The sequence below is a fragment of the Panthera pardus genome, unplaced genomic scaffold, assembly GCF_024362965.1.
Source record: "Panthera pardus isolate Hobbes unplaced genomic scaffold, ASM2436296v1 HiC_scaffold_3, whole genome shotgun sequence".
NCBI classification, from domain to species: domain Eukaryota; kingdom Metazoa; phylum Chordata; class Mammalia; order Carnivora; family Felidae; genus Panthera; species Panthera pardus.
Window position 1 is genome coordinate 38,153,527 of NW_026526876.1, and position 25,507 is coordinate 38,179,033.

The 25,507-nt window shown below is 41.9% G+C and overlaps 1 protein-coding gene across 3 annotated transcripts in view; it reads right to left on the reverse strand.

Moving 5' to 3' along the window:
• SPOP (speckle type BTB/POZ protein) overlaps positions 1-25,507 on the reverse strand; it is a 67,653-nt gene that overhangs the window by 9,221 nt on the left and 32,925 nt on the right. For 2 of the 3 annotated variants that reach the window (XM_019415826.2, XM_019415828.2), the window contains exons 2-6: positions 11,371-11,515; positions 10,583-10,704; positions 8,507-8,658; positions 8,251-8,378; positions 1,489-1,666 (exon numbers count right to left, since the gene is read on the reverse strand). In XM_019415826.2, coding sequence (XP_019271371.1) covers positions 1,489-1,666; positions 8,251-8,378; positions 8,507-8,658; positions 10,583-10,704; positions 11,371-11,448 — 658 coding nt within the window. In that variant the 5' untranslated portion in view covers positions 11,449-11,515. Of the gene's footprint in view, positions 1-1,488; positions 1,667-8,250; positions 8,379-8,506; positions 8,659-10,582; positions 10,705-10,988; positions 11,075-11,370; positions 11,516-25,507 lie in introns of those variants that run through there. The other variant, XM_019415827.2, reaches the window with a different exon arrangement.

A 25,507-nucleotide genomic window follows, 5' to 3' on the forward strand; every position in this document is an offset into this window, starting at 1 on the left:
TGGGGGGAAATAAGGAGAGGAAAAGAGACCTGAGGCGGACCCTTAGGGACACCAGTGTTGACAGGGATGCGTGAAGAAGAGGGAAGCCACATATCAGAAGTAGCCAGAGCACCAGGAGGAAAAACCAGGAGAAAGGAATCAAGTACTATATGGACTAAGGAATCCCTCAGATTTAGGAACTAGCAGGTCACAGAACTTTGGAAAACTGCTTTCGTGGCATGGAGGTGAACTGAGGATAAGTGGGAGGAAAGAAGTTGAGACAGTGAATGTGCTAACTCAAGAAGCTCAGCTCTATTTAAAGAGAGAGAGAGAGAGAGAATAAATGAATGAATAACTAGAAGAAGGAGAAGCCCGAGCCTGTCTGTTTCCAGGCTGGGGGTAAACAGGCAATTGGAGAAAGAGAGACCCAGCAAGGGTATGACTGGCAGAGTGAGGCTTCTGAGAAGGCGGCCTGTGATATGAAACAGAAGTCGAAAAGATAGGCTGCTTTGGCCATAAGGAAGAACACTCCCCCACGGAGAGCGCAGGGAGAAGGCAGGTAAGGCGACAGACAAGAGCGGAGGGAGAAGGGCCTCAATATTCTCTCAGCAGCGGCAGCAGCGGCAGCAGCAAGCATCTCTTTTAGGAGCTGGAGATCGAAGGAGACCAGTAAACAGTCTGAAGTATCTATTGTTATGAAAAAGAAAGGGAGCGGTGTATCTGCAGAAGAGCTCCTGACAGTGCCAAGAGTCTAGCCGAGCGTGGAGACGCTAACCTAAGAGTTAATGACTTCCTTTGGCAATACACGGTAACACCTAGTTGCGAGCAGGAACAGGAAGACGGCTGGATTGAGCCAGACTGAGGTTTTGCCAGGTGTGTGTTTTAGAATGATACTGCTGAGAGTCTTGGTAAGAAATTTGCTGCCTGAAAGTTCACGTGACTTCCTCTTATGGCTTATGGTCTGAACAGAAGTTTGCGGCTGACTGCTATGCCTTCGTGGGAGGTGCAGTCAGTGCTGCCTTATCGGGGGCCGTTCCGTTGTCAGTCTTTCTGGTCTTAAGGACCAAGGGCCTCTTATGAGAGCAAGACCTGATCTTCCATGTCATTCTCATTCTCCTATAGCATAGTCTGTACTGCAGGGAGGGCTAACACTCCAGGGCTGGGGGACTTAGCCAGACGGTGGTTTGGTCCTGGGTCTAGAATCTTCTCCATTACATCCTAAGTCCCTATCTGGGGGCTAACACCTGCTCTTTACCGGCGTTTTGACATCTACCCTCTAGGTACAGAGGCATTCAATACACATCATCATCCACTGCTCGACAGTGGTGACCTAATATGGACAGTAGTCTTCTGGGTTATGACAACTCACGTCCCCACCATAAAAAAATACATCTAGTTGCAGTTTTTCTGCACCAGTTCGAAAAAGTGATGTTATCCAAAAGGTGATTATGCAGCCACGGTTTTTCTTTGTTTCACCCAAACTAAAGCTTCCCATGAATAAATACCAACCTGCCAAGATAGCTTTGTGAGCCTGGAACTCCTGGCCAGCAACGCACAGACAGCAGTCTGTGAACCGGGAGTTCTCCCACAGTCCTCCCAGCTCATCGGCCAGCCGGCACTCAGGGACCTTCACCATATTCATAGTGTTCTGGCCAGAAATGTTGACGGAATCTTGCACCACACTCACCTGTGAAAGACAAGGAAATCTAGTCCAAAGGTTCTGTCACCAGGAATTTTCTTCCCAGCAGGAAGAGAGATGACTTTTACCTCGATGCTGTAGTACATTCAGATACAAACGTTAGTCATGTTCTCTTGAAACCACCTCCACAAATGGAGGCTTTATCCTGTGGATCAAGTAATTTCCAATCTGCCGCGATCATACTTACTCTACACCACCCTAAGACGAGAAGCACAAAGCCCCACAAATCTCCTTCTCCTCCAACTGCTAATAAGCTCCACCTCCCCTGCCCTGAAAACCTGGGCAAAGCCACAGGGCGGCGGGGGGAAGGAGACACGGGGGAACGGGGACACTGACCTAAACACGTATTAAACCTCAAGTATTTACCTTATTCTGCCTTAAGCAAAAGGTCAAATACAAAGAGCTCCTACAGAAACTACCACTTAAAACTCTCTAGAAGCAAGAATCTGATAAGCCTGAAAGCACTTAATTTTAATGAGGTCTGGACCACGAAAATAAAATGCAGCCTCTACTGGGCCTGGTAAATAATTGGCGCTTCCTCATAGAGGTTAGTCTAATAAACAGAACTGGGCTTGGGAAGGTCTTCCCTAGCAGTGATAGCTGGGTGGGTAGCCCACACCATTTACACGCTTTTACTCGGTCCTTTGTGACGATGACATACAAGATGGCTGGCTCCAGCTAGACATGCACTTACTGCTCTGGAACAGAATGAGGACCACAGATTTACGGAGGGATCCAACCCGCCACGACGACTTCAACAGCAGCGTGCTTTAACTAGTTGAATGAACTGTTCAGCCTAGATAAAAACCCAAGTAATTTCCAAATGGGTCAGTGAAACTCAGATAAATCTGTTAGGATACCAAGTACAAGGATCTATACATCATACAGCATCCCAAAATAAATGGAAGCTACCAAACTGAAGGTAAGACCCAGCAGATCAGTCTTCTGCCTAACAACCACTGCTGTGCCTCATCTCCATCGTATGGGGTTAGGAATGTTAATATAAAGCCGAATTCACAAACCTTGAGGATCGGCTCCTCACTCTTGCTACTGCTATGAGTTAGGTGAGAAAGACAGCTTAAGGAACATCCTAAATGACCCAAGTTTCTCTCACCCTTCAAGATGCAAGTTACCCCTTAAATGCAGTCACAAACCCAGAGGTAAAATGAACGCCCCATCCAGGTGACCCGTAGTCTCTTTTGCACAGGAGTGAGATACTTACTATCAGCTCAAGAAATTTAGTCATTTGTTTAAAACTAGCCATGGTGATCTCTAGCAATGAAGCAGCCAAGTTAATCAATTATGAATGTACTTAACGTTTGTAGCACATTTATCAGAGCCAGATTATAACATTATTTTAATAGCTCAGGATCCAGCACAAACTACCCCACAGAGATTCTCTCTTGCCCTAAGACCTCTAGTTTGGTCTAGCCACTTTCTCATACTAACATCAAAAGTAGAAGTTTCCTGTTTCTAGTCATAGCCTGGAAATACGGATTTAAAAAAAAAATAAAGAAAAGAAAAGAAAAGAAAAGAAAGGAAAAGACCAATTAAATCCAACTTCCTCATTGGGAAAGGCTGGAACGTCTTGGGATGGTCAATGAAGGGAATGGAGAACGCTTCTGGCAGTGGGTTCCTAAGCTTAAATTAAACCAGGTTGACAGGAGCCCAGAGTCATTAACACTCGATGGTGATTTACTAGACTGGGTAAAATGAATTGGCAAGAGCTAAGCTGAATTCCGAGCTATGGTTACCGGCGGACCCTCTGCTGGTTGGATGTGCGCTCGGTAATGAGGGAGGCCCGAAGACTATGACTTGTCTCGCTGGGGCCATTCCTCTCTCCAGACACAGACAGAACACAGCAGGAAGGAGAATGTACCTTTACTGTCTGAGCCAGACTTGTGCTGTAGATATATGGATGCCTGGAGTCTCCAGAGCTCTGAATGTCTGGCACCTCTCACCAACATTAAATACGCTTAATTAAAAATAAATTTTAAATGGCATTCACAAATGAGTCTTCAGAGTCCAAACTTTCAACTCAGGAAGGGATTGTTTTCCTCTGCAAACGATGATGCTAAAATGAGACCATTTTGAGAAAAACTAAAGATTTTTTTTCTGTTAATGCCTGTGAAGTCGACTATGGAGACTCATTCAGAATTGCAGCTGTGAAGATGACGTGACGGTGACATTTATGTCGTCTTAGAAATGACTGCATGAAAATGTCTCAGGAAGGCTGTATACCTCTCTATGTTTCAAGTTGTAAACGGGCCTCACTTTTAAAGTCGATTCCTCTTCTTAGAGAAGAAAATTCCATAAAAGACTAAAGGCTGTGCCAATTCTTGTACATTTTATCTAAACATAAAAAGTCAAGGTGAGACCAATGGAAATGTATTTTGAAGCTTCTATATAATGATAACAATCAAGGAAACAATAGGCTGCCGCACAGAGATGGTCTGTAGCAGCAGCATTACTTCTAATCAAAAGACCGGCAACAATCTAGACACGCGCCAAGAAGAGCACGAATAAATAAACTGTTGCATATTCGTTCACACAGCACACTACTACAGAGCACTAAAAATGAAAGAACTCTAGTTATACCCGCCACATAAACACATTTTAGACACACGATGCAAAGAAAGCAACGTGACCTACGTGACCTGCGTACGTTCTGACACCATTTTTATCAAGGGCACAAACAAGCAAACCTGAACAGGTCGCTGTTCAGGCACACAAATGAACAAGGGGATGATAACGTACAATTTGAAACAGATCATCCTCTGAGTGGGGATGAGGCCCAGGGGAGAGGGGAGAAGCACACAGGCCAGTTCCGAGTTACTGGTGATGCTGTTGGGTCGGGTTATTAGGTTTACAACATTATGTTTATACCCTGTAATAATGTTACATATTACATCATTTCGGTAGGTCAAGAGCACTCAATATTGGCGTTATCATACAGTTCAACCAATATCTCCAGACCATCCACTAATAAGATGATAAAAAAGAAAAACAGACCCACATAATTTAAAATTTGGTCAAAATACATATTCCCGGGCCATGAGAGGATATTCTATGTTTGAGAAGGAAAGTGCTATTTTAAGACTCCACTAGGGTCTAGATAGTTCATATTCGGTATTTCATTCATACGGTGTTTCACATTTCAACTTTAATTGCAACATTACAGACAGACACCGGAATCTTCTACCTGTCAGAGGCACACGCAGTGAGAGAGGGATATATGCATTTTTATGGTTTATAGCTATTCGTTTTCAATATAAACAGAGAGAAGAATCAATAGAAGCTGAAACACTTCATGGAGATTTTACTGTGAACCAAATTATTAAAGGGAAAATTAGGAGCACCTGGGTGGCTCAGTCGGTTAAGCGTTCGACTTCAGCTCAGGTCACGATCTCGCGGTCCGTGAGTTCGAGCCCCGCGTCAGGCTCTGGGCTGATGGCTCAGAGCCTGGAGCCTGCTTCCGATTCTGTGTCTCCCTCTCTCTCTGCCCCTCCCCCGTTCATGCTCTGTCTCTCTCTGTCTCAAAAATAAATAAACGTTAAAAAAAAAATTTTTTTTTTAAATAAATAAATAAATAAAGGGAAAATTAAAAGCGTACAGCCTCCACGAGCCTTTCATCGCCAAAGGAGACTGTCTCTGTTAAGAAAACGTGGTAGAGCCCACGCTTCCTCGGCCAAACGGCATTCGGCTCCGCGTGGCGCCGCGTGGCGGACGAGAGGGGGGAACGCGCAGCTGCCACGGCCCGACACTAATTTGCTGTACAAGGTTAGGAAAAATTACCTGACCTCCCTAGGCACTGCTTCTCCCCCCAGTAACGCGAAATGAAGGTAAGAGAACTAATCCGGCTCCGAGGATTGTGATGAGAGACAATTCAGGGAATGCTTTGAAAATGCTGCCATAGCGACTTGCGAGAATCGTCCCATTTCCTAATAGACAAGAACGTCACTGAGAGGTGAACCCAGTGTGGCGCATTATAAACGAGACTGCTCGTGCAGCGATCTAGTTTCATTTAAATGTTCATTAACCGCTGAAATAAAGCCCAAAGACAAACGTGATTCTCAGCCTTTCGCCTCAGGATTCCCTCGTGTGGCCTCTAGGAACAGCCAAAAGAATCCACGGAACAACCGTACTTTTGTTACCAAGATGCAATAAGCTCGTTTATAAATAATCCACTGACCGATAGGAGGGAAGTACCCAGGCCAAAGGCTGAGTGACGAACGGAGCGGTGGAAGACTCATAACCTAAATCTGTATGTGGACATCGACTGCATAAAAGCCTCTGAATAATAAAAAATACTAACTAAACCAATGATACATAAAATAAAAATACGAACCAAATACCGGTTTATAAATAATCCACTGACAAAAGGGAGCGACAGGTCAAAAGGACAGAGTGTGCAGCAAAGAAGGATCTAGCTTTGAAAAGCACTAAGAACTCAGATGAGCTGCAGACATTTTTAAAACCCACACATCCAACACACCCCCCCACGCAACCGTCTTGCAATGCTGAATGCTACTAAGTCCGCGGAGAGCCTGGGAACAGAAACGAGTCTCACTAGGCACAAGCCCAAGCATGAGAAGCAACACTCAGCACCTGTGGCCAACAGAGAAGTGTGAGCGGAACAGATGGCACACCTGGTTCGATGGGAAGAAACCGATGGCATCAGCAGAACTCAGCAGACGTTTCCCTGTTCAACATCTCCTCATTTCCAAAGTGTCATCTCACTTCCCTTCGAAGTCAGTAAGACGAATCTAAACTTAACCACAGGATTTCTCCTAAGAGAATTTCATATGGGGAAGTGAAGGGAGAGAATTTCATATGGGGAAGCAAAGCCTTGGACTTAACCACAGGGTAAGAGACTGCCAAGCGAGGGCAGGCCAATTGGTTTCCAAATCGAGAATGGCGATACAGGGGTTGGAGTAGCTGGAAGGGATTTGGGGGGATGGGCTGGGAGGGGGAGCAAAGCAGAAGAGGCTGGACCGACTGTGGACTGGAAAATGTGGCGATAAAGGTTGAGGCTTTGCCTAGAACACCAGAGGCGAGATTTAGAGATTTCTCTTCTTTCAGAGAACAGTTCAAAGACTGGCTTTCGTTTCCAAAAGAAAATAGAATTTTCCACTCTTTTAAAATCTTTCTGAAATATAGGTCTCTAAGAGAGGTAAGACTAAATTGATGGTCTTAACGTTTCATAACATCAAAGCTCATACAAAACCACCTAATTGTTCTCATTTTTTCACCAGGGCAACCGAGCACGATCTGTAAATAATAGGACTTACACAGAATACAAATTTCAAGTTCACAGACAAAAACAACTGCAACATTTTATGTATTTACAGAGAGGCCGTCACTCTAGTATTTCCTTCTTTCACTTAGCAATGAGAAAGGAGAGGAGGTAGCTATTATGCGACTATTTATGTATTTAGTGCAGTCCTTTAATAAACTACGCGTCCAAAGTTTTCTAATCCCCAGCAACTACTCTGCAGAAACACTCCGCGAGCTGTGACCGGGGAGAGAAGCTGGCGACTGCTGGCCAGGCCTCTTCCACAAAAGGGCAGGATTCCGAAGGGACACCCTGCCCCACTGCGCAGGTGGTGATAAGCCTTTGGACCTGTCGTTAACTCACGGTGTGAACCTACCATTATGACAGAGCACACTGGCAGTCGGGGAACTTGCCTGCACCCTCCCCGTGAAAACACAGCGGTCACTCTCAAGTGGTGCCGCTCAGCAAGTGGTTCTTGACCATACAACGCATAGGGAACACAAAGATCCCATCCGACTGGAGGCTTCATTCGTTGGTGACTCTGTGAGTTTGTGAGGATCTTAAATACACGGATAATGGCATGAAATGACTGACTAGTATATGCTTATTAAAGAAACCACTTTCTACCTCACTCTCACTTTGGGATTTTTACTTCAAGGCTTCTCCTGTAAACCCAGAAAGGCTCCTGGGTCACTGGTGAGAGAAGGACGCTCCTGGCTGACTACACGGAACTCGCCTAGCCACCCACGAGTTAGAGAGCTATAGCTACCCTTCACCCTGGAAAAAATGGTTCTCACCTTCCTAATTTCACAACCACTCCAGCAAGACAAAGCGATATACCCAACTCCTGGCAAGAGTCATCCAGTAGGGCAGAAAAGGAAAGTGATTTGGAGTCAAACACAAGTTGCCTTCCCACTTAAGAAGTCGGAAAGGGTAACGGGACAAATACACATATTGAGTTGCTGGCCCTTCTCCTCGGCTTGCAGCACCAGCCCTTCCAAATTCTATCTGCAAACACCCGCAATGAAAAAGCCAGAATCCTGACCCAAGCAAGTCAAAACTCACTCCTACCAAGATGGTGCACCATCTTTGTTTTTAAGAACGGCAACGAGCAGAAAGCTGAGGTGCCCAACAAGCCCGAAATCACGACAGTTTCAATCACAGAAGTAACACTTGGGTTGCGCCACACCACTTGGGGATTTTTCTCACTCTCCATCCCTGAAACAACATAATGAAGCCTACCGATTCCCAGCAGGTCTGGGAATTGCTCGTCGCACCGTGGGGTAAAAGGACTCACCTCACAGAAAAGGGTAAGCTTGTCATCAGGGAGAAGCCCGTTGGCCTCATCCAAGAGAAAATCTCTACGGATGAATTTTTTGAATCCCCAGTCTTTGCCTTGCACAAACCTATATGCCCGTTGACTCTCTGGAGTAGGAAAAAAAAAAAAAGTCATATTTAGGGTTACTCAGAACACAGATCAAATCTACAACTTGTCTGTGTATGAAGCTGCTTGATGTGAAAATAAAGAGTTGCATGAAGAGCAGAACATTTACCCATAGCTTTGGTTTCTTCTCCCTTGGCATTCAGGATGGAGAATTTGAATTTTGCCCGAACTTCACTCTTTGGACAGCTGACCAGTAACAGGTAAAGTGACAGGTAATCTTTGCTTTCTTCATCTAGCCCTTTTGGGTTTACTCGCAAACACCTGCCCAAAACAGACAGGGAAAAAAATATAGGTCAAAAGCATCCATGTTTGTAGGTTTTGTGATGTGACAGGAGATACAAAACATCTATTTCTTGAGAGAAGATGTTAAGAGAACCAATCCAGGCCCCATAGCGGGAGATTCTGATTCAGCAGAAGACTACTTTGGGAACCACTGTTTGGGAGCAACCTGAGTCACCTTCTAAGGAGTAAACAATAAAAATAGAAGGGCATTCTAGAATCCGACACCACATCCCTTACATCTCTGCCTCTTTCCTCACAATCTCCCAAATCACTCTTTTCTCCCCTGAAAACATTTGAAAATTGAGCCTACTTCCACTCTGTTCTAATCCTCAGTCTCAGGAAAGGCTGCCCCTTCTTTGGTCAGGACTATAGTGAAGCCATGAAAAACACAACGTTGTTGAGCCCTTTAATATCACCTTTGGAGAGAAAAAGTATTGCAAAGAAATGTGTGAACAGCACATAATCTTCTACGGACATTTTATCAATCTGGCAGTAATATTCTAAGACTGAAATAAAGAAGGCAGTATGGAGGAAGCACAGACAAAAGCAAGCTCCCATTCCACAGGATAGAGTTCCAAGCTAGGCTTCCAAAGAGAGTCAGAGATGACAATCTGTTGCCACTGAATCAAAACAAATTTCAGACAGAATTTAATAGGTTCGACTGAGTTACGTTGTAAATGTCATTAGTTGATCTGCATGTGGTTCACACTGCTCCCACCACATACAATCCACAGGCCAGATGTATCCTTAGGCCTTGCCAGTGTTACGGCACCTCTCTCAAACAGGTGGCCCAATGCAGTGCCTCTCTAGGGTGTGCATATGCCGTATACATCACTGTATGTCGTGCTCAAGATGCAAATTTAAACACAATGCCTAAGAAGAAAGCGTTCTCTCAGTATCACCTAGTAATACACCGCTTAATGTACACAGCCAACAAACAATGCACGGACAGAGAGTTGTTGAACTCTTCGCTGGGTTATCAGAGATCAAAACTGGTGGCTCGCACACGTGTTCCGGTCTTTGCAGCGAGCATACGGTTGCATCCTTAGCTGCCGGCTCCTCAAGGGGACACGTGATTTGGATGGGGCTGACCTCCACGTTCCAATCATATTCCTCTTGCCACAAAGATTAATTGAGGGAACACAAACCTAAACCAGTCAGTGGATGTCTGCGTATTCTTGGCCACACGGTTAATTCAAAGAAAGTTCAAAGACTTTTGTAGAATGGCAGTGTGTTACACCCGTGGCCACTGCCACTCATCCTTCAGCCACAAGGGTGAAGCCAGACTTCAGATGTTCAATAGCGTGGACAGCAGAGAGAGAGGGGGTCCTTAAACTCACCGCTGGGCTGCTGGGTCCAACTACCTTCCAAACCATCCTACACCCTGGGCATTCTGATTGCCTTAGCAAATACATCTCCTCTATTGTTAAAAGCAGGCAATTTAAAACTTGAGATTTTTTTGCGCTAACATCTGAATTTCTTGCTTTTCTCGAATCAGAAAATATGTCAACGGTCGGCCCTTACTCCCACATAGCTATAGACAGCTGGAGCTGAGCGGCCACCACCCCTTTCAGAAGGACGCTCACTCATCTGCCAAGGGGTCAACACTCGTACCGTATCGTGTATGAGTATCATTTACAACACTGGCCCTCCTTACTCATTTATATTACCCTACAGCCATTTGAGTTTGCTGGTCCCTGACACAGTCATTGAACTAATTCAACAAATGTCCAGTGAACACCTATCATGGGCCCGGCACTGTCCTAGGCGCCGGGGAACACGTTAGGAACAAAACAAAGTCTCCACCTTCGAGGATCTCACATCCTAGCCAGGCTGTGTCGTAAAACCGAGAAAATGGGCAACTTTTAGAAAAATTTTTATAGCTAGATATGTTCTTCCTCACCATTTCAGTTTATCATTGGCTCCTGATGAAAAGGTTGAACTTTTAATGACTTCACCCATTTCCTCCCGGCAAAAGCTAAAGTTATTGATGGTCCACATGTAGGAGAATTTCACTACCTTGATCTGTTGACAGAAAACCAAGAAGCGATTAAATAGGAAGGAGGCAACCTAAAACACAGGCTGAAGATCAAATAATCATTTCCCCTCCCTCCCTCTGCATGATTCCCATAGGAAGATAGCCCTGTCTGGCCAGCATGGAGGCTCAGCTTTTTCTGTCCCTCACCCACATCTTAAGAAATCTCACAGTGACCAACTGCTTTCATGACATTTCTCCACGTCTCAGAAACACTGGGTGGAAAGTGAGAAAAACATGGACAGGGGTGGGAAAGCAGATAATAAAGCCGTACCTAAAATGAGCCTTTGCTCAGAGCAGCGTTTGACAATTGAGATGCTGATGCCACTGCCTGGGGTTGCAAATCTCAAACCTGGTTTCCTGTGAGTTGCCCAAAGAGGAACACATTTCCATCAAGGTGGACAGAAGTGGATCTAGTTTCAAAGATTCCCCCCCACCCCTCTTTCAAGCTCCAGTGAAAAACACTATCCTAGGACATGGAGATTCCATGAGGAAAACCAAGGAATGGAAAGCTGACAGGTACTTTTTCTGTCTGCTATTTGACAGTTCTGTCCTAGAGAAAGCAGGAAACCCAGTGAAGAAAAGAAATCTTATTCTTTTCATTCACCAAAATCCTCCCAAGGTACAAGATTTACAGAGTGAAAACATGAACCTACCTGTGTGTAGCACCAGCTTTCAGCTACGGGGCCACTCGACATTTCTGCCGGAGGTGGAGGACTTGGAACCCTTGACATCGCCAGTTTGAAGGTTAAACGAGATCTCCAAAGTCAGGGGACAAAGATTTCTGTTACTCTCTTCACCCTGGTTGACCCAAGAAGCATGAGGATTTATTAGATTAATGGCATACTCTCCTATTTCCGTTTGACCTTGCAGACTGGAAACTCTGTCTCCTGCCTGGAATGCTCTACCTTATCATTCAAATGGCTCCTTGGCATTCAATGCTAACCTCAGAGAAGATCACCTAATCTACAGCAGCCTACTAGTCTGGATTCCGTCACTCTATTTTAATCTTCTGCCCAATCCCTAATATTATCTTACAAATGAGTTTACTCAAAGGGCACAGAAAATACATTCATGAAAAGGCAGCCAAAGAGCAGCCAGCACAGTGACCACCACATACGACTTTGCCACTGGCTCCTTCCCCAGAGGGCAAAAATACCGCATTCCTAAAAGACAATGACCTTGTTACCACTCTAACTACTACCGCATCTTCTACAGTTCGGTGCAAACTTATTAAGGGTAGTCTTCCGTTCTTCACCTCATTGCCAGCTGCTCTCTCAAAGGGCAACATTTACTTTCTTGGATGTGTTCCTTTCTCTGCAGCAGTAGAGAGCTCACATACATACTCCGTCAGTACCCAATTTTCCAAATTCTTCTCCTTGCTGTTTTCTGATCATTCCTCAATCTTTCTTATTAGATTCTCTTTCTCCAGTGCTATTCCCATGGCTTCATTCTCAAACATTTTCTCAATCTACATTCTCTTTCATTTTATCCATCCCCAGTGTCAAATTTCTGCCTTTATACAAATGATGCCCAAATCTAACTTTGACCCGTCTCCTAAGCCTCAGACCATTTTCAAGTAACTGCTATACATCTCAGGGTGTATATACATCACAGGGTGTCCCCGGAGCAAATCAAATCTAAATCAAAATTCTCCCTTTGCAAGGCCTTTCAAAGCACAAGACCATTCGACCACTGGTGAATTTGGTTATTCATTTTTGAGAGAGAGACAGAGAGCATGAGTGGGTAAGAGGCAGAGAGGGGGGGACACAGAACCGGAAGCAGACTCCGGGCCCTGAGCTTTCAGCACAGGGCCCGATGTGGGGTTCGAACTCATGGAGCGCGAGATCATGACCTGAGCCGAAGTTGGACACTCAACCAACTGAGCCACCCGGGAGCTCCTGTTCTTTAAGTACAATAAACAAAGCCAAAAAACAAACTGAAAAAAAAGAGCTTGTAATGTGTGAAAAAGGATAATTTACGAATTGATACATACATTTTCGACAAAATCCATAAGACAAAAGCCAACGACCCTATATAAAAATATTGTTCACAAAAAAGGAAATAAAACAGCTCTTAAATAGTTTTACATCTTTCAGACCAGCAAGAAAAAAAATCAACCATATCACGTATGGGGATATGGGGACTCTCATACACTGCCAGTGAGGCTGTAAATTAGTATGTATATTTTAGATAGGAATTTGCTGTTTGCAATACGTTGAATATACATGCAACCTAAGACTTAGTAATTCTACTTTAACTGTATATGAGCTAGTGGAGGGGTTCTCAAACTTTAGTGTGCAGCAGAATCACCTGCTGGGCCCCATCCCCAGAATTTCTGATTCAGAGGTTTGAACTAGGCCCTAGAATTTGCATTTCTAACAAGTTCCCAAGTGATCCTGATATGCTGGTCCTGGAACCACATTTTAAGAACCACTGCCCTAGAGAAACTCTGCCCGTGGGCAGAAGACGACACAGAGAAGGCTGTTCAGTGTGGCACTGCTTGTAACAGTGAAAAACTAGAACAAACTAAAAATCCATTAGAAGGGAAATAGAAAACTAAATTGGGTTATTTCCATATAATGGAAAACCATATTTCAGGATTTAAAATTAATGAACTAGATCTGCAGCACCACGGAGACGAGATCAAACACAACGCTAATGAAAAAAAAAAAGCAAGTTTTGGAATGGCATGTGCAGTACCTTATTTATGCAAATTTAAGATTTATATATTATTTACAGATATATACATTCAGTAGAAGTTAAAAAACCAAAAAGGAAAAAACCGTGACAAGCTATCCATCAGATTCGCGATGGGAAAGCAGGAGAGAAGAATGAGGCCGGGACAAGGACAGAAGGCAGCTCAAGTTGCTCTCTCTGGTTTCTTCTCAAATGAGGATGATCTGAGGCAAATATGACAATACATATATCTGATGTTTGGGATGTCAGCCACTTGAGTCTATACCATTCTTCCTACTGTTCTGCTTCATTTTTTAAAATATACTGTATTGTAAGAATACTATAAGGATGTACTCCATTATATCAAACACTGGTTTATAATATCGAAGGCAGACATTTCTTCCCTGGACACCTGGCTTATTTTCAGCTATGCACAATGTTGCCCTCTTTGCTTGGCTACTAGGAAGCTCGGAGACAAATGTGTAAGCCATCTCTCAACACTATAGGATCAGATCATATGCTCATCCTGTAATAGCTTTATTATTTTCTTAACACTGTGATTCACTTTGCTGTAATTGCCTCAACTGTTTACTCTTTTATATAGAAGTTAACTACTTCTGGAAACTGTCTCAAATCCTTTGTAGAAAGAGGGATAAATGAACAAAGAAATCACTCAACTCATACACATTCACTGGCCACTTAAGTAATATCATGGATTAATAAGATACAATTGTGGGGCGCCTGGGTGGCTCAGTCAGTTAAGCAACTGACCAGCTCAGGTCATGATCTTGCAGTTCATGAGTTTGAGCCTGCATCGTTGGGCTCTGGGCTGACAGCTCAGAGCCTGGAGCCTGCTCTGAAATCTGTGTCTGTCTCTCTCTCTCTCTCTCTCTCTCTCTCTCTCTGCCTCTCCCCCATGGATGCTGTCTCTGTCTCTCTCTCAAAAATAAACAAACATTAAAAAAAAAAAAGATACAGCTGCATCCTGAGTAATACCATTGGTATTACCGGAGTCCCCACTGGTTTTAAACACTATCCTACAGCAATTCACAACTCAAGCATCCCATGTAATCACAGATGGAGTTACCAGTTTTATACACATGACGTGCTATTTCACGTAAGCTAGCAAACTAAGCAATGCAGTGGTATTTTGGCCCCCCCGATTTGTGCGATTCATGATTCCATGATACACTCAAGAATCCAGATGCTACACTTGATCACCTATGATCAAAGTGGGCTTCTATTGGATGGAAAACATATTCTCAAGAACTGTTGGTCTAGTTCTCGTGATGAGTAAGTGCACCTTAGGCAATTTTACAAATCCCAATTATCATTATTGCCAGTAGGAGCCAGAATGAAATTTAAAAATTCCCACTTAAAACTATCTTTTGGGCAGACTGGCAACAAAGACGTGAATTCTGCATGTTAAGAGCATAAAATTTGGCTCTGGAGATGTGTGGTGCATCTCTACACTGAGGGAATCATGAAATATGAACAAGTTTATTTTGAAGTTTTAAAAAATACTTCAAATTTATCTAACAATTAATTTAAGAATTCTCTAAGCCTAAGGAAAAAGACAAGTTTAAAAGCCAGGTTATTTTAATAGCTTAGTTGTTACTGAACCATGGTCCATTATTACAACCAGAAAAAAAAAAGTACTACTTTGGTCTTGGCCATTTTTTTTTTTCTATCTTTTTTGCTTCTCATTTATTTTGTAGCCAAGTTTTTTTTTTTTTTAAATAATATCACCTTTATTCCAATTTTAAAGAAATGTCCAACCCAGCAGCTAGTAAGATCAGCCTTAGACTCTGAGGAGCTCTAACCACACAACCTGCTGAGAGGGAAATTGACTAGGACAGCACCAGTCTAATTAATTTCACTCCTAGCAGGCATTGAGGGCAAAGTGTTCATCAGCAAAGTAGCCTGGTGTTACATGAACTCTCTAGCACTTCATGCCAACTGCTGCAGATGCCCAGCAGAAAAACAATTTGAGAAAAGAGGAGATCTATTTGAGGGTCATGGGTTGAGAACCTTTGTAGGAGACAACTAGCACCAAAATATAGCGTCCCTGGCTTCAAACAAGTTAGGACAAGACCATCCAAGTTCTCTAGTGAAAAATTTCTTTTCCAAAGCTTTGCAAACTTCCCAGTGTGCTGACAACTCTGAGGCTTAACATATCTACTATATACCATCTATTTTCCTGTTCTTTCTATTAAGTCCTGAACCATGAGGTGACACTTCTGAGTCACACCAAAAAATATACTTTAAAATATTGGGGCATCTGGGTGGCTCAGTCGGTTAAGTGTCTTGACTCTGGATTTCTGCTCAGGTCATGATCTCATGGTTTATGGGATTGAGCCCCGCATCAGGCTCTGCACTGAGAGCACAGATCCTGCTTGGGATTCTCTCCCTCTCTCTTTCAAAATAAATAAAGTTTTAAAAATCTGTCAACTGTAATACTGCTCAAATTCCAATGAAGGTAGTACCAAGTTAGCAACCAACAGCAATCACCAACAGACTGCATCTTAGCAAGTATTAGGAGACCATAAAGTTAATCATTTTTGACAAGAGATTCAAGTCAATCAATATAGTATGATTTCTCACTAGAACATTAAACAGAAGTAAAAAAGAAAATGTATTAATGCTGTCATGATGCACAAAGCTTTCAATCGAACGTACATGGTGCACTTCTTCTCTGCCTTCTTTTACACTTACAAACACTTCTGTTGCTGTCAGTAGACTTGAAGCTCTTTAAAAGGAACCTGCAACTCTTTTTTGTGTCCCCTTATCACCTAGCACAGCCTGCCTAAAACAAGACATTCAGCAAAAATACTTTGATGACTGAAACATTTGTCCAGTTGCATTCAAGTTCATTAACTTTTCTGCTTGTTTCTCTCACATATCTCTAAAAGAGCCCTTTGAACAGTGCTGAGTATATTAGATTTGCAATGTAATGAGAATCATTAATTTGTTCTTTTGGATGAGTTACACACAAAGCCAAAAACTCCTAGCCTGGCACTCTCAAGTATCAGTCCCGGTAAAAGTCAGGTTCTCATCCATTATCAAGTATCTCTTCGCTCTACAAGGGGGAGAGAGACTGGATATAATTTCCTTCACTTTGAAAACAGGTTATCAGTAATCTGAACTAAACTCGTACATAATCAGGATTCTCTGAGGACAGAAGATGAATTCCCAGTACAATAAAGGGAAATGTCCCAATAGTTTAACCTGCAGTATATGCAGAGCAAGGCTAGAACACTCTCTGAAAAGTGTTGCAAAGAGAGCTTCTGGGGCGCCCGGGTGGCTCAGTTGGTTGAGCATCTGATTCTTGATTTCGGCTCAGGCCATGATCCCAGGGTCGTGGGACTGAGCCTCACATCAGGCTCTGTGCTAAGCGTGGAGCCTGCTTAAGATTCTCTCTCTCCCTCTGCCCTTCTCCCCAGCTCATGCTCTCTCTTTCTAAAAAAGAAAGAGAAAGAGACAGCTTCTGCGGTTTTTTTTAACTTTCTTTTATTCCACGTAAGCATTCCTCCATCTTCAATCTAATCCAGTCATCCAGCGAATTAAAGAAAATCAGCAACCAACACAGGCATATCACATACATGGTATCTGTAAGTTAGCCATATATCCATCAGTCTTAACATTATAGGAGTAAGATTGTGGCATAATAGACTGAACCATGAAACTGTTCTATAAGCCAAAAATAGTCAAAACGTCGGCAATTTCATGTGATTCAACATAATACACAAACATGCACGTGTTAGATGGCTGGGAACATCGCTCCTTAAAAGAATGGTTTGTTAGGGACTTTTTAAAAGCCTATCACTTTTTTTTTCTTTTGATTTAAAGCCTTGTACAGTTTCCAAGTAAGAAAAAATCCCAATGTCATAACTATTTTAAACCTGAGAGACGCTGCCTTCTCCAAAACAGAAGATGCCAAAAAGATTGTAGACCAAAAAAAAACCCCAAAAAACAAAACAAAAAAACGATCACACACACACACTACCAGCAAAAAAAAAAAAAAAAAAAAAAAATCCACAAAACTACGGGAAGACTTGGATATATTCATTTCTTTGAGAAACTGATGTGATCTCAAGGTAATGTTTATATTTCTTGTTACAGAGTCCTCGATAATATACAGCCTGTGAGGTAACAACTTTTTTCTCATTACTCTAGGGATAGATTATTACAGGTCATACTGACTTCCTCTGTTGCAAGGTTTGAATGACTTTTGAAAATTTGTCGTATGTAAACTTACTGCAATTCAATCTAGTCTAACAAAATACTAAATGTACCTTTTATTAAATTTAGAGATGCTTCTTAAAATGAAACTAAGGACAATCAAGAGAGGCCTCAGTAAACAAAGGAAAGACTGGGGTTTCTCTTATATCCCTTATCAGGTTCATGCTTTATAAAACGTACAAGGCAAAAAAGATGACTGCTTTTGTCTTTATTGAGATATAACAGACATACAAACACTATCTTTGTTTCTTTTCAAATTCTTTAACAAAAGGATTTAGTATTGAATGAATCTAAAGATCAAGAAGAAAAAGTCAACAGTCTAATGGAAAAATGGGTGAAGAACAACAACCAATGGTTTATGGAAATGTAAATACCAATGGTTCTGAAATATATGAAAACATGTTCGACTCTCATTCATAATAGGATAAATGCAAATTAAACCACATACTGATTCACCCAGTGAATTGGCAAAGATCAAAATGTTTGATAACACTTGCTCAGGCTAAGGAGAACATTTCTGATTAGAGTATAAATTGTTATACTTTCTATGAAAAGGAACGTATATCTGAATAAGAAATATACATCCCCTTTGATCCAGCAATTTTGCTTCTAGAAATGTACCCTACTACTGATATATTTAACATGATAAATATAAAAGGTTTTTTCACTGTGGCATTATTTGTAATCACAGAATGGAAATATTCTAAAAGTCCATCAACAAGGGCATGATTAATGAATTATGATACAAATAGACAATATAGTTAATAAACATCTGTTTAAAAAATGGGGAGGTTCTTTCTATTTAAAGAGGCAAAAATACCTATTTATTTTAACATACACATAATTTCTCTGTAAAACTATACAAGACCCTAGGGACACTGGTTACTTCCAAGGAAGGAAACAGGGATACCTGAATGGGAAGGAGAATTTCCATCATATTTCCCTTTCTGTACTTTTTGAATTTTAAACCATGTGAATATGTTACCTTTTCAAATAAAATTTAAAAAGAGAGAGAGAGAGAGAGGAGAGAGACAGAGAGAGAGAGAGAGACCCCACAAGTGGGGGAAGGGTAGAGAGAGAGGGAGAGAGAAAGAATCCCAAGCAGACTCTGCACCGTCAGCGTGGGGCCTGATGTTGGGGCTCAAGCTCATGACTGGTAAGATCATGACCTGAGCTGAAGTCAAGAGTCGGACCCTTAACTGAATGAGTCAACCAGGCACCCCTAAAACTTAAAAATTTTTAAAGAAATTAGCAGTCTTTCCAGTTAATTTTTCTAGGTTATGAGATGGCTTATAAATCAGACCCTTATGAGAGGTAAGATAGGAATTCTTCAGTGGCTTCCATTGCTATCCAAATAAAATCTACATTCTGTCATGACTGCCAAGATCTCAGTGTATGTCCCTGACCTCATCTAACACTTACCCTTCACAGTCACGGTGCTTTAGTCACTCAGGCCTTTAATTCTACTTAGTGAGTTATCAGCCTCTTTCTTCAGCCTGGAAAACCTTCTTCCCCCACATCTTTTCATAGCTGCCTCCTTGTCATCTAAGTGTCCTATCAAGTAATATCTTCAGAGAGGCCTTCCCTGACCACCCGATGTGAAGTAGCCCTCACTTCTCGCCTGCTCGTTACATTACCCTACTTTATTTTCATCATTATCGCTACCTGAAATGATCTTGTTTTAAGTTCTTCACTAGTCTATTGTCTTCCCCACCGCAAGTTCAGCTCAATCAGAGAACAGCATCCCTCTGTGCCGAAAATGGTATCATAATAGGCACTGAGTAAATATTTGTTCAATGAAATTGTTGTTGATAACTAGATGGCTGCCTTTTGGGATCCTATTTTTCCTTAATGAGCTCTAGTTACAAGGCTAAAGTTTGGGAGTTATTGAATGAATAGGAACTACAGGAATCCAGGAACACTTTTAAAACAATAAAACCTTCTCAGAAAGAAAAGTATTGATTCATCTCACTCCAATTTTAAAGAACTCATTCAGTATGTCAAAACAAAACTATACCCTCCTCTGATTAAAAAAAAAAAAAAAAAAAGAAAAGTCCAAGAAAACTTGGGAGAAAACATAAGCCTGTACAGCTAAATGGGGAGTTCCTAAATCCACAAAACAACAGTAACGTAAGCACATTCTTCAGAACAAGTCAATCCTGGTTACAGAAAATACCATTATAGCAGCCGCCAGGAACTCAGGCTAGACCTTGAAGAGAACGTTCTTTCAGGTTAAATTCTATGTAATAAAATCTCAATATATTGATAAAACTGAATCGGATCCTTAACATTTACTTAAGTTTGATCTTAAATTTGCATATCTGACATGAGGTTTGATTCCCTTGAAACGGGCATGTAGAGAAAAGATATTGAACATTAAATATATACACATATAAACACGTACATCTATAAATATAGAGAGACAGAGCTATCTCTGAAACATGTCTAGACACATAACTAAGTTTTTTCTGTGCCAGACTAATTTGTACAACGTATCTTCTGCCACAGCCAAATAGTTGTTAAATTAAGAGTTGAATTATTCTTGCAACTATGTATTTAAGAAAAACTCAGAAACAAGTATACTAGTACGTATGCAGGTCAGTACTGTTAAGATTCCCCAGTTTACAGATATCTTAGGCAAGCAGAGACGCTGAAATGAATTTTAAGAGTTAGATACACTGTCGTAACATAAAAAGGCTATTTTGCCCTCTCATCCATCTAAGTGTTACAAGATCGAGATTTGCAGAAGTAGCCTGGCTGGTAAGGTTCATCCAGACAAAGCCACGATGAAGATAAACGAACAAGAAGGTACATGAAAGAATCTCAGGTCGCGGAAAGCAGTGGGATAACCAACAGACAGCTCCTACTGATTCCCAGACCTCGGTGTGTGGGGGCTGTTTACAGCCTTATAGCCCTTCTCTACAGGTTATAAATAACTGCAAAGTGTCCTTGTCCCCAAGGAGACCTTAGCAGCCAGCTCAAAGGTTAAAATATGGAATTATTCTCACTTTGGATGAAGCTCTTCCACTTGGCAGAAAAAGAGCAAAAAAAAATTTATTGCCGATTTAACTTAAGGGCCAAGGAATTAATCCCTCTCCCTAAAAACTATCAATTGTGTAAGAGTTGTTGATATAGACATGTTAGCATAGTTCACGATCCCCAAACTATATCAGGGCGAATGCAACGCACGCTCTGTTCCAAACACAAAGGTCTGTCCTGGAAAGGGGCAGATGCCACTCACAGCCTTGTAGGACCGCATCCCTTCAGACCTTAAAGAAAGACTTCCTGCATTTTTTTTTTTTTTTAATTTAGGTAAAAATGACTACTGAGCTAACTGCATCTACATAGCAACATCTTGCCTCCACTTGGATAGGGATCCAGCACAACAAGTCACGGCTGCCACAAGCATGTTTCTCAAGGTCTGGGCTAATACTGTCAGGTGATGTGCTGCTGTTGTTAATTACTGAACCCTTGGTGGGGGTGGGGGGGGGGACAATCACCACCAATTCCTCCAACTGCTTTAAAAAAAAAAAAAGGTGGGCTGCCTGGGTGGCTCAGTCAGTTGAGCGTCCAACTTCAGCTCAGGTCATGAGCTTGCGGTTTGTGGGTTCGAGCCCCGCGTCGGGCTCTGTGCTGACAGCTCAGAGCCTGAAGCCTGCTTCCGATTCTGTGTCTCCCTCTCTCTCTGCCCCTCCCATGCTCATGGCTCTGTCTCTCTCTGTCTCTCGATAAATAAACGTTAAAAAAAAAAAATTAAAAAAAGAAAAAGGCAGATAGGGTTCATCAGATGAAACTTCTCCACACATCACTTTCAAAATCCATCATTTGGGAGAATGGAATGACACGAATCCAAATCAGCAAACAAACCTGATTATAAAAGGACTATTTCACTTCAAAGTGGATCTCAGTTCTAAAGGAAAACACCTTTAGAAATGAAGTTATATAGACAGAACCAAATAATCAGCAGTTTCTCTCTTTTCGCAAATGATATTAATGTGATGATTCCACCGATGGTTTGGGCAAAAACCTCTAGGGCCACAAAGAGCAAATTTAGGAAAGATGAAGATTTTAACACATCCCACGTGTTATCAAAGATTTCTTCTCTAGGTTGAGAAAATTCATTCTAAAACAAGAGCCAGAACAGAATTTAAAAAAAGAAGGAGGAGGAGGAGGAGGAGGAAGAGGGAAAAAACCTTATGGCTAAGAAGATATGTTTATTATATAATTATATTCCCAAAGCTGTTTCGAGATTTGGGAGGTTCTAGTTTTTCACCCTCTCCCCTCAACTACAAACTATGAAGAACCTTATAAAATTCAATAGTAAACAGACGAAAGGCTTGGCCCTAATACAATTTAAGTGTGTCCAATCTGCAAGGAATTCAAAAACAGAAGACTCGTTTCATGAAACAAACAGGCAGAGGTTGTGTAACCCCACAGAGTCCTCTGGCTATTCTAGAAGCCAAATTCAACATGCAGTTCTCTTTGGCCACCTATACTTTAGTCAAGCCATTTAAAAATATTTCTTGCTAACATAATTTGGCCACAGAAAGAGTTCACGGAATACATACCAAAGAACGTCCAAACGGGTCGTAGGGTATACTATTTGGAATACGTTCATTAACTTAGAAGCTGAAAAGGCCTATCCACCCCCAGGGGATTTGGTATACTACAAGGGCAACCAATTCTCTTCAGCACAGCATTAACTACTACTGTCCAGAAGTACAGAATTCAGTATTCTCTGGAGATACTGTTCCTTATGAGAGGCACTTGGACCTCCCTTCGACTATGAAAGAGAGACTGAGCTAAGGGGTTGGGGGTGGGAAGTGGCTGACTTTATCTCCTTTCCTCTGAAATAAAAGGAAAAGTATTTCTGGAAGAAGAAGGAGGAGGAGGAGGAGGAGGAGGAGGAGGAGGAGGAGGAGGAGGAGAAGGAGGAGGAGGAGGAGGAGGAGAGGAGAGGAGAAGAGGAAGAGGAAGAGGAAGAAGAAGAGGAAGAGGAAGAAGAAGAAGAAGAGGAAGAAGAAGAGAGACTGAAGTATATTCTTGCTTTAATCTCCTTTAACTGTGGTCTTAAATCTGTTGACTGTTCACATGGATCCACATCCATGTTCCTTACCTACAAACCATCTGCAGAACATAAATTCTCTCTTCTCCTAAAATTATTAAAAATAAGCCAATCCCTATGTTAACGTTAAGGTTCTAACTAAACTAAGCGGAACAAAGGAAAGGCAGGAAGTTCTCAGCTTTAAATAAATGTTCATTCCAAAATTCATGACACAAGGAAAAAGTAAAACCACACAGGCAGACAAAGCAGGGGAAAGTTAGACAGAATGTCTGTCTTAACAGAATTTCCTGGCTCCCAACAATGTGTGTCAGATTTTAAAAGACTAAAATGTAGTAATACCCATTTTACCCAATAAAACTCTGTAAAAACATGCATAAACATTTGAGGCATGAATCTCATACAAAAAAGTAAAAATTTTAAGATGCTAGCCAGAATGACAGAAGCATTTTTTAAGTTACCCATAGAGAGAGGAGCTCTGCATTCACACACAAAGGCAATCTGCTCAGAATCAAACGCCTTTAACAGAGTAAAATGAAACCCAAGACTTGCTTTAAGGTATTTCCTTTCATAAACTGTAATTTTAATCTCCCTGAAGATCTTTTCTAGGGAGAAAAATAATCTCACTCTAAGGTCTCCGTACCATGTGTTATCAACCACTGATTACAAATTTAAATCCAAACATCTTTTCTCCTTTCCACCATTAGTGTAAAGCCTTATATTATATGCTACCAGTCACCAGAGATCTGAACAAACAGCCATGGTTTACTCCAGGAAAGAATATTTAGAATAAAACTTCTTTTGAAGCCACCTGTGAAAAATGTTGTTTTTTTTTAAACACTGTAATGCTCATTATTAAAAAAAGAAAAAACAAAAAAACCCACAAAAAAACCTTACATGTTTACCTTATACAACTCCCAATTCATACCATTTGCACTGAAATGAAACAGATTACACTCAAGACGTGCATTTTCTAAAGTCTTGGTAAATATTTCTGTGCATTTCATTCTGCTTTTTGCCTCATGTTGTTTAAAATAAAACTATGCGGGGCGCCTGGGTGGCTCAGTTGGTTAAGGGGCCGACTTCGGCTCAGGTCATGATCTCACGGTCCGTGTGTTCGAGCCCCGCGTCGGGCTCTGTGCTGACAGCTCAGAGCCTGGAGCCTGTTTCAGATTCTGTGTCTCCCTCTCTCTGACCCTCCCCTGTTCATGCTCTGTCTCTCCCTGTCTCAAAAATAAATAAAACGTTAAAAAAAAAATTTTTTTTTAATAAAACTATGCAAAAACTCAACAAAGTTAAGTCAGTAGAAAAGAGTGTAACTTGTCTTGTCTAACAGGAAATCTCTGTTGGAAATAGAGATGATGAATCAGACTTAACCAGATTCTGAATCTCCTACAAGTCTTTACTTACTTTGGCTGTTCTGAAAGGGAAAATCTTATAAAAGCAGGTGATACATTTGCTAGGATTTACTAGTCAAAATTACCATTCTTCTATTTTATCCTAGTTCTGGCTATTCTATCTTTAAGTCATCTCTCAAAAAGATTATACTTAGATACAAAAGTCCGAAAAATCCAAACGAACTCTCCTCACCCACTGACCTATGAGTGCAGCAAAAATGAGATAAGCGGCTTGCTCCGTGTCAGCGTGTACAAGGGAGGGCGGAGGGGGGTCACTGCCACTTTTGTTAGTACTCACAAACTGCTGAAAGACTTATTTTGTGTTCATGTAAAATACCCTTTATAAAAAGTGCTCTGTGGGTCAATTACACTAAAGCAAGATACACTTAAACAAAGCCACGTATCCTATGGTTTCAGCGAGTGGTGGCCGCAAGGTTCCTGCTGAAGACCGGGGAGATATCTTGGCTAACCACCACCACCCGAATACTCTATCACCGCCTACAAAGTAACTGAAAACAGAAACAGGGGTAAGAGTAGTTGCCAGTCTTCTAGGGGCCTAACATAAGCAGAAAATTCTAGCACTACCTCCCCCCTTTTGTGGGACACGAATACTGCCTACACTGCGGGTGATTCCTTGAAAACAGAAACTTTGCTTGAAAACGTAAACGCTAACTTTAACTGGGACCCCGGTACAAATAAGCTTCTCGTATTTTCCTAAACCAGTCTGGTTACTATCAATAATGGAAGGAGCCCTCACCAAAAACGGTCCTCCACCACTGACACTAGAACAGGCCCGTTTTGAACAGAAGATTTAAGAGTAGGCAAGTCAGGATGAATGCGTTTGATAAATATTTACTCAACACCAACTGTGAAAGGCACTCTTTCAGACACAATGGTAAAAAAAAGAAAAAAGAAAAAAAAAAGACAGGGTTCCTGACCCCCTAAGGGTAGACAGACAAACACCTCCTAAGACTTCGTAAGTTCTCCTCGGCAGAAGATGGTAACCAACTCTAAGAAATGAAATGCTCTGAGTATCGGTGACTCTTAAAAAAGAAACCAATACCTTTAGTACCTCTCTCTCTCTCTCTCTCTCTCTCTCTTTTAAAGTTTCAGGCTTTGGGGCACCTGGGTGGCTCAGCTGGTTAAGTGTCCAACTTTGGCTCAGGTCATGATCCCATGGTTCAGGAGTTCGAGCCTCGCATCAGGCTCTGTGCCGACAGTTAGGAGCCTGGAACCTGCTTCAGATTCTGGGTCTCCCTCTCTCTCTCTGCCCCTCCCCCACTCACACTTGGTCTCTCTGTCTCTCTCTGTCTCAAAAATAAGTAAAAACATTAAAAATATTGTTGTAAGTTTCAGGCTTTGGCTTCCCAGTTAATTTGCTACAGTGAACATTTTCGGGCCCAATGGATTGGC